A 17,516-nucleotide genomic window follows, 5' to 3' on the forward strand; every position below is an offset into this window, starting at 1 on the left:
TCTGCAACCGGAGGTACCACTGTAGTGTGCAGTAAGAATATTAGAATAGGGGGAAATGACGTTGTGGTTCATAGTAGTATATCAGGCTGGTACAGAGTGCCAGTTGGGGTTGAAAGAGCCCCTTCCAAAACGAGTACTGGCCCTTTTACATACTCCTTATGTTGTATTAGGTAGTTTTATATTCAGTGTGCTGTTCAGTAGGAGTGAGTAATAATTCCATATTAACGCAAGCAAACATTAAGGCTACTGTAAAAATCTCAAGCGTTACAATCTTGGAAGCACCTGCTTAGTTTATAAGCCTTTTGAAGGCATCCAGAAACATTTTAAAGTTTTGTTCCCACCAAAAAAAAAAAAAAGAGTTGGAAACCTACTTGGTTGAATTAGCTCCGCGATCCTGAAATTGTGAATTTCTTCAACATGCAAAAAAATTCATGCTATCGGCTGATGTGTGAATCCCACTGCAGTTTTGACTTGGGTTTGTGTCAAATCAGTGGGAATTCTCAAAACATCTGTATTACCTCAAGGCATTTTGAAGTAACATGTGTTAAAATTTAAAAGCCTGCTGTACTTTTATTTTGGATAAATTCTTCAGTCCTAGCTGGTATTATGCGGTCAGTTTTAAAGTTTGTTTTCTGGAACGCTGCATAGGAAAAAGAATAAATCCCACCGTGACATCAAGCGGATGCTGTGTGAATGTCCCACACTTTCAAAAGATGAGCGAGCTCAAGGAGAGGTGGCGTGTGGAGAAGACTGTCTTAATCGTCTACTCATGATAGAATGGTAAGTGTCCTTTTGAAGGTTAGTCTGCTGCTGTCATCACACGCCCACATCATGACACACAGCACAAGGAAAAGAGGTTTGGATGTAAAACGCAATAATCTTTCTGGTTGTTGAAAACAGCAGGCACAACGTTGATTACGGTCAAGTGAATCTGCTTCTTGAAGTGTTGTAGAAGCGACTGCTTTGGAGGAAATGTACGACTGGTTTGGATTGCCTTGCTGCTTGTAAAGCTTATATTCTTTGTAAGCAGTTTTGAGCATAATGAAAAGGTGTATTATAAATGTTGAGATCATGTTTTCCTCTTTCCGAAAATCTGGGATAAATTCCAAATAGATATCGGTTGGGGGGGAGAGAACATACCTTAAAATGTAACCCTCTATCAGTGTTGTTGTTGTTGTTGTTTTTATAAATAATATTTATTAAAGTTTCAATTAAAACACAAAAATACACAAAGATACACAGACATACACAGACAAAAACAAGTATAATTTCAAACCCTTTTTCCTTTTAAACCTTATTTCCTCGACCTCCTCACACCTCCCCCTTCTGTATTATAAATTCATTACTATCCACTCAGCAAGTTCTTATCTTATTTCTCAACCTTAATTTAATAGTTTTGTTAAGTCATACTATTCATTTCCCTTTTCATCTTTCTTTCATTCCTCAATTTGTTTTAAAACCTAATAACTATTTAATTTAACAAAAACTCAATTCTAACCCAATCTTAAACCTTTTTCCTAAAGTCGGCCCAAGTTTTTCTTTCACGATTTTCCACATTCCATAAAAGTTACAAAAAAGAAATGAACATATAAACAAAATCTAAACAAATTATATCACCCTTCGGATTCCCAAATCTCACCCTCCCTTTCCCGGTTTTGATCCCAAATCAATGTCCATAATGCGTCCATTTCTCAGCCTGGATCCCAAACACCAGAGGCTTTTAAGCCTCTTTCAGTTTCTCTCTGCCGGTCTTTTTGATAGTCCTTTGTTTTCAATACCAACTCTAGAAGAAGCTCTATCCTAGTAATGTCCATTTTACTTCCCAGCAGCCCTCTGTATTTAGAAATGGAGCTCAAGTTTTGTTTCTTGAATCTTTTAAATCTATATGTCCCAAAAGCTCCAATTTCCTTCTCAATCAAATTTATGCTACCAGGTCTCTGGTCCAGTTTTGTCTTCTGAAACCTTATGGCTTCATCTTTAATTTCCAGCATGTCCTCATATAACTCTTGGGATTTTTCAAACTTCGTTTCTTCAGCTGTCGCTGTTTCTGTTTCAACTTCAAGGGTTACTTGTTCAGAGTCGAAAACTTGTGTCGAGTCTTTTCCTGTTCCCACAAGATTATTTACTGTTGTTGTTAAGATGTTGCACTGCTCCTGGAACTTTCCCAGGAGATAAAAAGTCCTGCCCAGCTCAGCAAGTAATTTTCCACTGAGAGCCATTTCTTACAATGTTCCAAAACTCCCCTCTAGGGGGATTCTATTTACTTAATGTCCTTAAAATTCCAATCCAATAGACCAAAATATAACTTGTTTTTCTTTGCTCCCAACAATTTTAATCCAAACTAAGAAAGTCCAACCAGCAGAATCACGAAAAACAATGTTTCCTTTTATTTCCCAACTTTGACAGCTAATTTGACAGCTGTCAAAGTCCGTATCTTTCAGCAGGCTCTTTCGCAGATCACACCCGGGTCCCGGGGGGTTGCACTTTAATTCAAACCAATTATTATCCTCCAGCAAGATCAATTATACTGTCCAATCGTGGAGATAATAGTCCAAAATGACAACTTTTTCTCCCAGCTTTAGTTGGCTGGTCCTTGCTTTACCTTGTCTACAAAACAGGGGGGGCAGACTTCCTTTTTACGCTCCCCCCGATCGTACCGAATTTTAAAAGAGAATTTTCCTTTTAAGTCCAATTTCCATGTTACTCACGGGTTGTTGCTTTTGGTCCGAATATTAAAGGAAAAAGTCAGCGCTCTCCATCCATGGCATGCGGCTTCGCTCAGCAGGGGAAGCATAAGACTCACAGCACCGCGCCGTTCCCCGTTCCCCGTCCCCCGTTCCGAAGCCTTTAAAAAGGCTCCTTTGCGGGTCGGGGGGGCGCTAATGGTGCCCGCCGAGTCACCACGTCCACAGGCATCCGCGCCTGTGGTTTTTAAGGGTCCCCGCGTCGCCGGCACGGCAAGACCGAATTCCTACTGAGCCGATTCCCTCCGGAGATCGGAGGGAATCCGCCATTAGATGTTGGCGCTAACCCGGAAGTCCAGTGTTGTTATTTAGTTGTTTAGTCGTGTCTGACTCTTCGTGACCCCCTGGACCAGAGCACGCCAGGCACTCCTGTCTTCCACTGCCTCCCGCAGTTTGGTCAAACTCATGCTGGTAGCTTCCAGAACACTGTCCAACCATCTCATCCTCTGCCGTCCCCTTCTCCTTGTGCCCTCCATCTTTCCCAACATCAGGGTCTTTTCCAGGGAGTCTTCTCTTCTCATGAGGTGGCCAAAGTCCTGGAGCCTCAGCTTCAGGATCTGTCCTTCCAGTGAGCACTCAAGGCTGATTTCCTTCAGAATGGAGAGGTTGGATCTTCTTGCAGTCCATGGGACTCTCAAGAGTCTCCTCCAGCACCAGAATTCAAAAGCATCCATTCTTCGGCGATCAGCCTTCTTTATGGTCCAGCTCTCACTTCCATACATCACTACTGGGAAAACCATACCTTTAACTATACAGACCTTTGTTGGCAAGGTGATGTCTCTTGCTTTTTAAGATGCTGTGTCTAGGTTTGTCATTGCTTTTCTCCCAAGAAGCAGGCGTCTTTTAATTTTGTGACTGCTGTCACCATCTGCAGTAATCACGGAGCCCAAGAAAGTAAAATCTCTATGCAAATATACTGCTTCCCAGTGATACATTTTCCATACTTCAGATAAAAAGTACCTATAGTAGTCTTCTGTCATCATTCAAACAGAAACACTCAAATTTATTCGGCACCAAGTTTCTGGTACTAGTGTACTGTACTGGAGTTTTTTAAAGTCAGGATGGAGGGAAATATCAGGGTTAAAAGTACATACAGCGTGATAGTTGCATTCTTTTCCTTTTGTTGGAGGATTCTGGAATTCAGTTTAGTTAAACCGGCAAAGGGAAGCTGTATCAAATGCCTCTTTAAAACTTGCTATTTCGACAAAACCTCTCTGTCATCATCTCTTAGGTCTGACTAGGATGATAACCCATGTCTGGGCTTTACCATTTCATACCGCGGGTGGGAATGGGAATCACCCATGGTGGAATACTCTGCTTTATAAACCAGCTCCGCCTTCCTCCCCATCTGGTGCCTTCCAGATGTTTTGGACTATATAACTCTTAACTCCCATCAGACCTGACTATTAGTCATGCTGGATGTAGCTGATGGGCATTCCAGTGCAACATCATGTGGAGGTCATCAGGTTGGCGGAAAACTCATTAAATGTCAGGGAGCAGGTTTCTAAACCGCTTTCTCTTTGCATGCAAATGTTCCATGTGCAGGGATTCTTTTATTTTTTTGTAACAGAGGACCTGTCTATCATTTAAGCTTTCATCTGAAGTGAAGAACTTCAGGGAGGTCTCACATGAGGGAGAACCATGCCCATGGTCTCCTAGGCATTTTGGTGTGAAGATTCTATCTGGATATAGGAGAGGAGATATTACTAGAACAGTAGTTCTAGTAGACCTGGGACTCAACTTTTCCCCCAGTCTGACTCATTTTTCCCAACAGTTCTGTCTTTATTTCCTTTCCTTTTTTTTCTTCTTCTTTGGCAGTTCTCTCTATTTTTCTCCTTTTATCAAAAAAAAAAAATGAACCTATCAGACAAGAAGACTCTTGTGTGACCCCCACCTTAGGTCCATGTGGGTCTTGACCAATGTACTAGATCTCCTTGGATCCTCATGGTTCTTTATAGCAAAACTTTTGGGTCTTCGTTTCATGTGATCGATCTTAGATTTGAATGTGATAATTACTGGTATGTTATATGTGATGTTCATACATTGGCTTAACAGACACATTAAGACTTGTAAAATAGTTTGCATGCTGAATAGGTACACATGTTAATGATTCTTTTAAAAATGCCGAAACGTTCATTAATCTGAGAGTGAATCTGCTTCTTGAAGTGTTGTAGAAGCGACTGCTTTGGAGGAATGTAAGACTGGTTTGGATTGCCTTGCTGCTTGTAAAGCTTATATTCTTTGTAAGCAGCTTTGAGCATAATGAAAAGGTGTATTAGAAATGTTGAGATCAGTTACATCATGGTACCTAAGTTCAAAATCTGAGACTTGTAGGATTTGATGTGCTTCCTTAGAGCAACGTGTGTGCGATTTGTAGAGTGTCGGCTACAAGCAGGCCAGTAAATATCCACATGGTTACTAACGCATACATAATTTTTCCTTCTGCTTAGTTCCTCAAGGTGCCCCAATGGGGACTACTGCTCCAACCGGCGGTTTCAGAGGAAGCAGCATGCAGATGTTGAAGTCATTCTGACCGAGAAGAAAGGCTGGGGGTTGAGAGCAGCAAAAGACTTACCCTCGTAAGACTTCCCTCATTTTAAAGGATCTCCAGCTTAGCAGTTTCCCCCTCTTGGGCACGGCAGCAGGGAAGGTTTCGTTCTGGGCAGCAGAGGGATTTTGCAGAGGGAGGCTATTCCCACTCCCTTGCCTTTGGAATAGCTATAAGCATCATATGGGTCAGCACTTTTCCATGTACAGTGGTGCCCCGCAAGACGAATGCCTCGCAAAACGAAAAACCCGCTAGACGAAAGGGTTTTCCGTTTTGGAGGTGCTTCGCAAAACGAATTTCCCTATGGGCTTGCTTCACAAGACGAAATGTCTTGCGAGTTTTTCCGACTTCCCCCCCCCTTTTTCTAAGCCGCTTATCTGCTAAGGTGATAAGCCGCTAAACCGCTAATAGCGCTAATCCGCTAAGCTGTCAATGGGCTTCCTTCGCAAGACGAAAAAACCACTAGACGAAGAGAATCGCGGAACGGATTCTTTTCGTCTTGCGAGGCACCACAGTACCCGTGAATGAATGCACTGTTAGGATGTGCTCTGCAAATAGATCTGTTGAATGTCCAGGACCATAGTGTATGTGTGTGTGTGTGTGTGTGTGCGCACACACACCTTTTGGGAAGGAGAAGGCTGGTCATAGGCCAAAGGCCAGCAGGATCAAAGCAGAACACCTTCTTATTCCTCCCCAGGAGAAGGCAAGGCAGTAATAATAATAATAATAATAATAATAATAATTTTTTATTTATACCCAGCCAGAGCTGGGCTCAGGGTGGCTAACACCAGTAAAATTGCAATAAAAACATAATGGGGGGGGGGGACAATTTAAAATACAGGTTAAAAATACAATTTAAAATGCAGCCTCATTTTAATAATAGCCCATAGATCAAAACCATAAGGGCAGGGAAACGTAAGGGTCAGACTGAGTCCAAACCAAAGGCCAAGCAGAACAGGCCCTGTGGAAAGGTGTCAAGTCCCGCAGGGCCCTAGTCTCTTGTGACAGAGCGTTCCACCAAGTCGGGGCCAGTACTGAAAAGGCCCTGGCCCTAGTTGAGCCCAGTCTAACCACCTTGCGACTTGGGACCTCCAAAATGTTGTCATTTGTGGACCTTAAGGTCCTCCGCGGGGCACACCAGGAGAGGTGGTCCTGTAGGTACGAGGGTCCTAGGCCACGTAGAGGAGAAACAGGGTGATGCTATGTCCAGGGGTGTTACACTCTGTGTTGTATTCAGTCCAAATTAGGCTGATGTGTGGGTAGAGCCTGGAGCTTATTAACAGGACTCAGAAGCTGCAGGTGAGAGCCATGATGTATACTTCTTGCAAATGCCATCTTTTTTATTGAACACATGGGAACTGTTTTACCACCAGGCTGTTGGTCCATCTAAGCCCGTACTGTTTATTCTGACTAATAAGTTAAGTGAACCCCTGTTTTAAAATTAACACACAACTATGCCTAGCATGGTTCAAACTCCCTGGCTTTGGTTCAGTCATGGTTCTCTTTCTAATTAGTGTCTAGTCATTTCTCAACAGTATTTATATACTGTTTTTCAGATCTAATCTCCAAAGTGCTTAATAAAAAGAAATAATACAATTATAGAATCCAAGGCAAAATTAGAGTTTTTCCCAAGTGAAGCATTCCTGGTTGACGGCAGATCATTGGAAAACAACCTCAAATGCTTAGCAAAAGAGAGAGTTTCTTGGCCACTTTCTGAAAGTTCACGTTGTTGAAGCAACCACCACGAAGGCCCCGCTCCTAGTGGGTATCAATCTAGCAACACTAAGAGTTGGAGCTCTGAGCAGGACCTTTCTAGCAAATCACAGAGCTCAGGAGGTTAGTTTCCTATTGGGAGGAAGGCAGTCCCTAAGATATTCCAGACTCAGATTGTTTAATGTATTATAGGTCCAAGCCAGGTTGCTGCTATGTCTTAGGCCTTTTTCTTTCTTTCTTGGGCCTATTTAGCAACACTTTTGTACTGGAATACTGTGGTGAAGTGCTTGATCACAAAGAGTTCAAAACCCGAGTGAAGGAGTATGCCCGAAGCAAAAATATCCATTACTACTTCATGGCATTGAAAAACGATGAGGTGAGTTACAAATCGTTTTCAGTGATTAGGCTGTGCGTTGTCCAAATACTTTAAGAATTCACTGTGCATGTGTGAACCCATTGTTCATTTTTCTCTCTCGCCTACTGCTGTACTTTGTGCACTGTAAAGAAAGCCCCACAACTTCTACAGAGGGGCTTGTGATCCTTTCAAGGCTACTGCTAATACGAGTAAATTCTAACATACCGTATTTTTCGCCCCATAGGACGCACCTAGTTTTTTGGGACGCACCCAAGCTTCTGGGTGCAGGCAAGCTCTCCGCTAGCCGTGTCTCCCACGGCTAGCGGATAGCTTCCTGAAGCCTGGAGAGCGAGAGGGGTCGGTGCGCACCAACCCCCCTCGCTCTCCAGGCTTCAGCGAAAGCCTGCATTTGCCCCATAGGACGCACTCATGAGAAGAGAGGACTCCCTGGAAAAGACCCTGAAGTTGGGAAAGATGGAGGGCACAAGGAGAAGGGGACGACGGAGGACGAGATGGTTGGATAGTGTTCTCGAAGCTACCATTTTTGGAGGGGAAAAAGTGCGTCCTATAGGGCGAAAAATACGGTACGTTGAATTAGTTCTATATAAGGATACCGTCATTTTCTCCGTCAGCGTGGCCTAACAACACTTGAAGCAGACAGAATTCCAGCTGGAACCCTGTAGAAAGTCTTTGAAAATGGGTCAGGCTCCATTTTTTAACGAAGAGATACAAACAAATGTTTTCCTTTTCAGATAATAGATGCCACCCAGAAAGGAAACTGCTCTCGTTTTATGAACCACAGCTGCGAGCCAAACTGTGAGACGCAGAAAGTAAGTCGCAGGAAGAAACTGATGCAGGTTTATACTAAATTTGGGCTAAATGAGGGTTTATGTTACAGCTTCTTTACATGGAAGTGACCATAAGGCATATGGATAGCCAGCACAGTGAGCGACACATTTTAAAAGGCTTTTACCCCTCTTCACTTGCTGGACTTTGATGTGCGGGGTAAGAGCATTTTAAAATGCACACTCATCTCGTGAAATGTCAGCAGAGATAAACGCTTTTGGCAGTGTTCTTGTGCGGGGAGCGTCGCCTCTATGATTTTATATAAATCTATATAATTTTATAATTTATAAATTAGAACTTCAGATAACATAAAACCAAACAGATCAACCTGAATCGTGTTAACCAGTTACCATAAAGCAATTTTATACACAAAAAAACAAACCTTTTAAAACAATTCAAAATCCGTGTATGATACCACAGGGAAAACATACAAGCAGCAAGAAGTCATGTTGCTTCACTGCATCTAAAAGTCTGAGTAAAAAAGATGCATCTTTAAACTTGTGCCAGAAAAAAAGTTCTTCAGACTGTGTGTCAATAGTAGTATCTTGAATTCAGCTCTGAAATGTATAAGCAACCAATTCAAGTTACTCTGGAGTGGTGTTATGTGGTCTCAACTAGCTGTGCCACTCAACAATCTGACAGTCACTTTCAGGACTAGTGGCATTTTTTAGACAGTCTTCAGGGTAGCCCCACTTAGAATGCATTACAGTATTCAATTCTAAAGCTTACGTATGGCATTCACATACGCTATACAGTGGTGCCTCGCAAGACGAAATTAATCCGTTCCGTGAGGCTCTTCGTATAGCGGTTTTTTCGTCTTGCGAAACATTGGCAGCTTAGCGGATTAGCGCTATTAGCGGTTTAGTGGCTTTTAGCGATCAGCTGTTAAGCGGCTTATCAGCGGATCAGCTGATAAGCGGCTTAGCAGCTTAGGAAAAGGGGGGGAAAGGAAAAAAAAACCCGCAGGAACTCGCAAGACATTTTCATCTTGCAAAGCAAGCCCATAAAGAAATTTGTTTTGCGAAGCGCCTCCAAAACGGAAAACCCTTTTGTCTAGCGGGTTTTCCGTCCTGTGAGGCATTCATCTTGCAGGGCATCACTGTATTCCTGATATTATTTTGCTTTTGATGATTTTAAACATGTTTGCAAATATTAAACACTGGCAATAAAATTTTATAGAAATAACTAGGTCAGTTAAGGCATGCTGATAAATTTCCAAAGTTGAGCCCTGGCAATCAACAAATTGTCCATGTCTTGCCATTTCCATATAGATTTTAACACGGTTCCTATTCCCCCCCCCCTTAATTTTTCAGGCATGTGCATTTTTGCATGTGCCATTGGCTGAACTGCTGTGAGGTCACTGCATTCACAAACATTTTTATTGCCCAGGGCGGGAAGCTGTCAGCATTCAGATGTTTGCAAACAGGCTTGGAAGCGTGGTGGGGAGCTGGAATTCTGAGTAAGAAGTGTTGCCTCTTCCAAGGGACAAGTTGCCCAAAGCCTCAGTGGCTGAGTCAGCCAGGGAAGACGGGTGGAGGAGATCCCAAGTGCGGAAAGGCTTTGATGAGAAAGGTTCATAGAATAGAATCATAGAGTTGGAAGAGACCACCAGGGCCATCGAGTCCAACCCCCTGCCAAGCAGGAAACACCATCAGAGCACTCCTGACATATGGTTGTCAAGCCTCTGCTTAAAGACCTCCAAAGAAGGAGACTCCACCACACTCCTTGGCAGCAAATTCCACTGTCGAACAGCTCTTACTGTCAGGAAGTTCTTCCTAATGTTTAGGTGGAATCTTCTTTCTTGTAGTTTGGATCCATTGCTCCGTGTCCGCTTCTCTGGAGCAGCAGAAAACAACCTTTCTCCCTCCTCTATGTGACATCCTTTTATATATTTGAACATGGCTATCATATCACCCCTTAACTTCCTCTTCTCCAGGCTAAACATGCCCAGCTCCCTTAGCTGTTCCTCATAGGGCATCGTTTCCAGGCCTTTGACCATTTTGGTTGCCCTCCTCTGGACACGTTCCAGTTTGTCAGTGTCCTTCTTGAACTGTGGTGCCCAGAACTGGACACAGTACTCCAGGTGAGGTCTGACCAGAGCAGAATACAGTGGCACTATTACTTCCCTTGATCTAGATGCTATACTCCTATTGATGCAGCCCAGAATTGCATTGGCTTTTTTAGCTGCCGCGTCACACTGTTGGCTCATGTCAAGTTTGTGGTCAACCAAGAGTTTGCCTAGGAGCAGAAGCAGATTAATGCTGTGACACGGGCAGGCAAAATATCTTTGAAAGATGGGCCCAGTGGGGGCCAGGAAAGAGCAAAGAGGCAGTTGTGCACATGTGTAGAATTTATTATTTCAAAGCACACAGAGTTGAAGTAGCAAGCAGTACAAGAATACTGAAATTGGCTTTGGGGGTCACGTGGCCTGCCAGGTGCGTAAAAGACAACATCACCTGGCCAGAGGCATGTCTGAGTCCAGTTCAGGCGCTTGTCTTCTTGGCATATAAACAAATATCCTGAGGGCGAATGGAGGGGGGTTACACCACCAAGCCCTGCCTCCTCTGGCCCGTCGTAGACCAGTATAAAGTAAGCAGCACATAAGCGGCACACAAAACACTACCAAACCATTCTACGTACCAAATGTTATATTAATAATCACAAAATTGAGAGAGCTATATGAAGTTGAATGTATGTAAACATACCAAGATCCTGAGGGAGAATTTCCTGAAGAAAGAAATTACATATTGTAACTTAATCTAAGAAGAAATATGGACGTAAATGTTTATAACTATATCAAAACTGTGAGAAAGATTTTACTGAAGAAGCCCAAAACTCTTCATGGGCGAAACAGGTGACAAACGCCGACACCCTGACTAACTCTTGTGCGTAACATCACCGACACTTGGTTTGATCAAACTTACCTCTGTTGATATCTACAGGAGCCTGGCTAAAGGAATCTTTAAAGACTGAATCTTCCTTTTGGACACAATTTGAATGAGTTTTCTGTTTGTGGCTTCTGTAGTAGATCTTGTACATAGCTCTCTCAATTTTTGGATTATTAATATAAGATTTAGTACGTAGAATGGTTTGGGAGTGTTTTGTGTGCCGCTTATGTGCTGCTCACTTTATACTGGGGTACTACGGGAATTGGGACGTGGGTGGCGCTGTGGGTTAAACCACAGAGCCTAGGACTTGCCGATCAGAAGGTTGGCGGTTTGAATCCCTGCAACAGTGTGAGCTCCCATTGCTCAGTCCCTGCTCCTGCCAACCTAGCAGTTCGAAAGCACATCAAAGTGCAAGTAGATCAATAGGTACCACTCCGGCGGGAAGGTAAACGGCGTTTCCGTGCACTGCTCTGGTTCGCCAGAAGCGGCTTAGTCCTGCTGGCCACATGACCCGGAAGCTGTACACGGGCTCCCTCGGCCAGTAAAGCGAGATCAGCGCCACAACCCCAGAGTTGGCCACGACTGGACCTGATGGTCAGGGGTCCCTTTACCTTACTACGAGAATTGGCAGCATAGGTTCATTTCCTCTGGCCCATCAGCTATATTGTGTCAAGCCTCCGTGAGTTTACAGGTGTCTGCGTGGAACATAGAGACCTTTCTACTTACAGAGGATCCCCCACAATTTAGGACACCCCCCCTCCCAGGTTTTAGATGATGAGACAAAGCACAGCATTCCCGTTTAAAAGCTGTGTGAGTGCTTTTTAATACCGAAAGGAACTAAGGCTGTTTCTTAACACCATCCATTTCTGAAGGGGGACAAAACGAGTTTGCATCAGCATACCTAATGTAAGTGGAGTGCTGTGAACTCCCAAGCATTGCAGTCAAAACGAAGTTGGGTGTGAAGTACCGTATTTTTTGCTCTATAAGGCTCACTTTTTCCCTCCTAAAAAGTAAGGGGAAATGTGTGTGCGTCTTAGGGAGCGAATGCAGGCTGCGCAGCTATCCCAGAAGCCAGAACAGCAAGAGGGATCGCTGCTTTCACTGGGCAGCGGATCCCTCTTGTTGTTCTGGCTTCTGAGATTCAGAATATTTATTTTCTTGTTTTCCTCCTCCAAAAACTAGGTGCGTCTTATGGTCTGGTGCGTCTTATAGAGCGAAAAATATGGGTATGTTTTCCCTTTGCTTGGATTCTCTCGGCATAGAGATTTGTGCGTCTGCTGAGTTCTCCAGAGATAGAGCCTTTTCTAGAATAGATGCCCTTTAAAAAACACAGCAAGAGCCCGCAGTCCATGGATAAACATATTGTTCTAATCATCTTTATTCTCTCTCTCCCCCGCCACCCACATTTTAGTGGACAGTGAACGGACAGCTGCGGGTTGGCTTCTTCACCACAAAACTTGTTCCGTCAGGCTCAGAGCTAACCTTTGACTACCAGTTCCAGAGATATGGGTAGGTCTTGACTTAACTTAACTTGCTTTGTTGTTTATAAATGACTATCCTTGAACAGAAGCCAATAAAGTGATCTTGTGCACAATCAAACGTAGGTCATATTTTCTGAACGACGGAGGTCAGGTGCTCATTAGCTGATTCATTCGTGTTTCCCCTGCTCTTGTTCTCACTTGGTTTGGAAGAGATAATGTGTGGGTGGGTTTTTTTCATTATTATTTTCCGCCTGGCTACAGAGTACAGTGGTGCCTCGCAAGATGAAAATAATTCGTTCCGTGAGTCTCCTCGTCTTGCAGTTTTTTCGTCTTGCGAAGCACGGCCATTAGCGGATTAGCGGCTTAGAAAAAGGGGGGGGAAGGGAAAAAACTCGCAAGAACTCGCAAGACGTTTTCGCCTTGCGAAGCAAGCCCATAGGGAAATTTGTCTTGCGAAGCACCTCAAAAACGGAAAACTCTTTCGTCTAGCTAGCACCACTGTATTCAAGGTGGATGGCAAGAATGAAGTTAAAAACAACAGTGCATTTTCTAAAAGAGTGCATATCCCTAATCATAACCTAATTGTGTTGTTGTACCACAGTAGAATAGTCTCTTCTAGTGGATACTCCCCAAAAGAGAATCAGTTACTTTTCTCTAAAAGAAAAATAAAAAAACCAGAGCAGAGGAAAACTTTGGGATTTTCCAACTGATTTTGATGGGAGGGGAGGAGCCAAAGTTGTTTGAGCAATATGTCATTTATGTGTTGAATTTTTAACTTTATTTGTTGTTGTAAACTGCCCTGAGAACATTTTGTTATTGCTGGGGTGGGCAAGCTGTAACTAAAGTACTCTCTTCATATGTGAGCTATCATAAGCTCAGTTTTCAAGTTAGTTAAAACCTGCTTATCCTTGAACCCTATTTTACTGGAATAATTTTGTGCCGTAATTTTGTAAATCCTTTAAAACCTGAGTGCTGCTTGTTGGAGACGTCAGATTTGGCAGTATGCTTGGAATATGTTTTTTTGGTTGTCCTGTTGCATAAATGACTAGCATGCTGTATAGACCAAACCACGCATGAGATCAACAAAGGAAAATTAACAAATAAGAAAAATAGGTGATGGTGTGAAAGGAAATAATGGGGGGAGTTCAACTCGAGGTCAGGTTTTGAACTTCTGGCAATGCCAGTGACAATAATTATCCATTCTTCTGTGGCATGTGTGTGGGCAGCCTGTGGTTATTTCAGTAGAATTCATGGGCTGGATTTGAAAGCATTGTGCTTAGCTTTTATTTTATTTTTAAAAGAATTTATCATAGTACAACCCCATCTAGAGCAGGTAATAGAACTACGGTGGTGCCCCGCAAGACGAACGCCTCGCAAGATGGAAAACCCGCTAGACGAAATGGTTTTCCGTTTTGGAGGCGCTTCGCTAAACGAATTTCTCTATGGGCTTGCTTCGCAAGACGAAAATGTCTTGCGAGTTCCCGCGGGTTTTTTCCGCTTTTTCCGCCCTTTTCCTAAGCCGCTTATCAGCTGATAAGCCACTTCTCAGCTGATCGCTAAAAGCCGCTAGACCGCTAATAGCGCTAACCCGCTAAGCTGTCAATGGGCTTGTTTCGCAAGACGAAAAAACCGCTATAGAATCGTGGAACGGATTAATTTCGTCTTGCGGGGCACCACTGTATATTCCATACCAGGAATACCCACAAAGCCTCCTCCTTGGCAGGATTCAGCTTCGGTTTATTGGTTTGGCCTCACCTTGATTCAGATGTTACAAGGAAAAACAGGGTGTTGGTGACACCTTGCTCCTTATCCCATCATGGCCACACTCAGCAGCTTTATGTAGATATTAAACCAGATGGTGGACTCACTGGCATCCACATTACACTTTCCAGGGGCTAACAGGCAGTCGCTTCCTGAAACCAGCCCCTAAGATGGGAGCAGAACCACTGTAGCTCCAGGAAGATCCCATTGATCATTCCTGGCCATTGGCCAGTGATCGCAAGCGCTGATCGGAGTTGTAGTTCAGCAACAGCTTGAAGACCCATAATTCCCTACCTCTGGTTAACGGTATCAAAAGCCGCTCAGAGAGCTTTTATCTTTAATTAGGTGGCGCAGTGGTCTAAACCACTGAGCCTCTCGGGCTTGCCGATCAGAAGGTTGGCGGTTCGAATCCCCACGACAGGGTGAGCTCCCGTTGTTTGGTCCCAGCTCCTGACAAACTAGCAGTTCGAAAGCACACCAGTGCAAGTAGATAAATATGTACCGCTCCAGCGGGAAGTTAAATGGCATTTCTGTGCGCTGCTCTGGCTTCGCCAGAAGCGGCTTAGTCATGCTGGCCACATGACCCGGAAAAACTGTCTGCGGACAAACTCCAGCTCCCTCGGCCTGTAAAGCAAGATGAGCGTCACAACCCCAGAGTCGTTCGCGACTGGACTTAACAGTTAGGGATCCCTTTACCCTTTACCTTAAGACCTGAATAGGAAAGATGAACATTGTAAGAAAAAGCAGTTAAGCATTTGTACAACTGATTTCGTCACTCTCTTTTCTAAGAAGCTGATCAAAGCCCAAGATTCTTCCAGGAGCACTATAAAGCCTTTCTATATACTTTTGGGTTTGAGCTGGGAATGGATGGAATGGTTTTTAACAAATGCTGGCTTTTGCTTTCAAGGAGGCCATCGGATAGGACAATCAAATGAGCTGAACTCTATAACAGTGGAATTTTCAAGCGATTCATTTTCGTACTATGTGTTTCTTTCCAAAACAGCAAAGAGGCACAGAAGTGTTTCTGTGGCTCTGCCAACTGCCGGGGTTACCTTGGGGGAGAAAACCGGGTCAGCATTAGAGCCGCAGGAGGCAAAATGAAGAAGGAGCGGTCTCGTAAAAAGGATTCGGTGAGTGTTGGAGGGGGGTTGGGAAGGAGAAGCTTCGTTTTTGTTTTCTTCTGCAGTGGGATCTACATGTGTACCACTGGGGTTGAGAGGTTTTGAAAACCAGCAGCTGATTTTCATATTCCTTCCTGTGACTTCTTCAAAAAGCAGAACTGGGTGCATGACCTTCTGCTGGGTTCAGACAGTCAGATGCTCCAAACCTACAAAACCACGTAGCTGTTAAGGTCATTCAAAGTGACTTGGGCCCACAAAAGCGCCGTAGCATCCCGCACAAAGCAAGTGGGACAGATCTGTCCAGTAGCGTTGGCCATTAGCTACGATCCCTTTATTGGGGTGTGGCTTTACAGTCTGGTTTTGGCTCCACCATCTCTGGACTTGCCAGCACTCTCCCCAGTTACCTAATTTTCAGTAAAGTTGTCCCCCCCCCCCATGGCCAGTGCCAATTCACATCAGGAACACCTGACTCTTTGCATCATACAGTAGCTTCCCATGCCAAAGCTACACCTCCATTGCAGACGTGGAAAACAGCCCCACACGATTCAGGCCACTTGTGTGATGTGGAACATTTAGACTATGGCTGCAGCAGGAGAGTGTCAGGCATGCTCCAAATGTAATGTACAAATTCTGATTTGTGTGTTTTTTGCTGGAATAATCATTCGCCCAAATTCGAATTTTTAGCATGTTTGTACTGGTGTTAAATTAGTGGCTTTTGCTGGAATTACGGAATGAATCAGGTTGGAAAAGACTCAGACCACTGTCTTGAAACTGAAACACACACCCCCCCCCCAATGCGAAATAGTCTGAACAAATTTGGCCCTGTAAGGGAAAGGGTACATTTTTATCATTTGGGTGCAAAGAGCAAGCAGGATCAAGGTCAACTGCACTGGAGCTCCCTGTAGAATAAGGAAGATTCTTCCTGCTTAGGGTTCATTTGATCTCTCCGCAACTTGTAACTTCAGCACTCTGGAAATCCATTGTGACCTATTCCAAACCTTTCCCACTGGTAAATAAACTCTCCTTCCGAATAAATGCCAAATCGCAAAGGGTTGGGCGAGAGAAGTGAGCTTGTACTTTGTACAACTTTTCTTTTGGTTTTGGCAGGTGGATGGAGAATTAGAGGCACTCCTGGAAAATGGAGAAGGACTTTCAGATAAAAATCAAGTTCTCAGCTTGTCTCGGCTGATGGTGCGAATTGAGACTCTGGAGCAAAAGCTCACCTGCCTCAAACTTATACAGGTGATTATTCCTTCTTTTATTTGACCTGGAAGTGGTTGGCAAAGAAGTTAAATAAGTTCTAATTTAATATTTCACTTTTAATGGTGGGGCTGAGAAGTTTTGAGGGATTGAAGTAGCCTTGCTTGGGGGAGGGGGCACATTTCCAACTTCATGATATTTTATCTGTCATTGAACCTACAGATGGGATTCTGATTATGGCAGGGTTACATGCCCTTTTTGACTTTGATTCACTGTTTTATGTAGTGCATCATCTAATTTAATCTCCCTCATTGTTAGTATTAGGACTATCACATTTTTCATTGCTTCTGTTCTCTGCCTTACAGAGAACCTGTATGTTCCCCTTAGTTCAGGAGCTAGATCTGAAGAGTTCTCGTATTTCTGTTTTCAAAGGAGGAACAGCCACTGTTCCTTTGTTCCTTTAGTCATGGTGCAATCAGAAACCTGTTGTTGATCCCAGCACAATCTAACCAAATTGTGTCTGCATAAGACCTCCTGCCCTCCCATCTTGTTACAGATTGCAGAGTTTGGGCTTTTCCGTCACAAACATCTCCACTCACCTGCATGGATGTGGGCTGCAGGTTAGCCACCCCCGGTCATCTATTCAGCTTTGCTGAATAGAGTGGGAATGCAATTAGAACTTAAAATGTACGCACAATGAGCACAGTCACCTTTTGCAGCTAGCAGTGATTGACAATAGAAAACTCTTGGAATTGCTGGGTAAAATAACACCTTCAGTGGGAAAGGAAACAATGATCTCTATTCAGACTGAAATGAATAGAATTAGATTTTTGGATGCATTGCCGTTCAGCAGTTTCAG

The 17,516-nt window shown here is 43.7% G+C and overlaps 1 protein-coding gene across 2 annotated transcripts in view; it reads left to right on the forward strand.

The window, feature by feature from the left end:
* Window positions 1–17,516, forward strand: part of SETD2 (SET domain containing 2, histone lysine methyltransferase) — a 90,232-nt gene that overhangs the window by 30,411 nt on the left and 42,305 nt on the right. For both annotated transcript variants that reach the window (XR_014556474.1, XM_083703872.1), the window contains exons 5-11: window positions 649–780; window positions 5,195–5,323; window positions 7,258–7,381; window positions 8,113–8,190; window positions 12,506–12,603; window positions 15,340–15,466; window positions 16,565–16,699. Coding sequence is in view for 1 of the 2 variants with exons in the window: in XM_083703872.1 (XP_083559998.1) it covers window positions 649–780; window positions 5,195–5,323; window positions 7,258–7,381; window positions 8,113–8,190; window positions 12,506–12,603; window positions 15,340–15,466; window positions 16,565–16,699 (823 nt within the window). In the remaining variant the exon portion in view is untranslated. The remainder of the gene's footprint in view (window positions 1–648; window positions 781–5,194; window positions 5,324–7,257; window positions 7,382–8,112; window positions 8,191–12,505; window positions 12,604–15,339; window positions 15,467–16,564; window positions 16,700–17,516) is intronic.

This window comes from Podarcis gaigeae, assembly GCF_964106915.1.
Source record: "Podarcis gaigeae genome assembly, chromosome: 12".
NCBI classification, from domain to species: Eukaryota; Metazoa; Chordata; class Lepidosauria; order Squamata; family Lacertidae; genus Podarcis; species Podarcis gaigeae.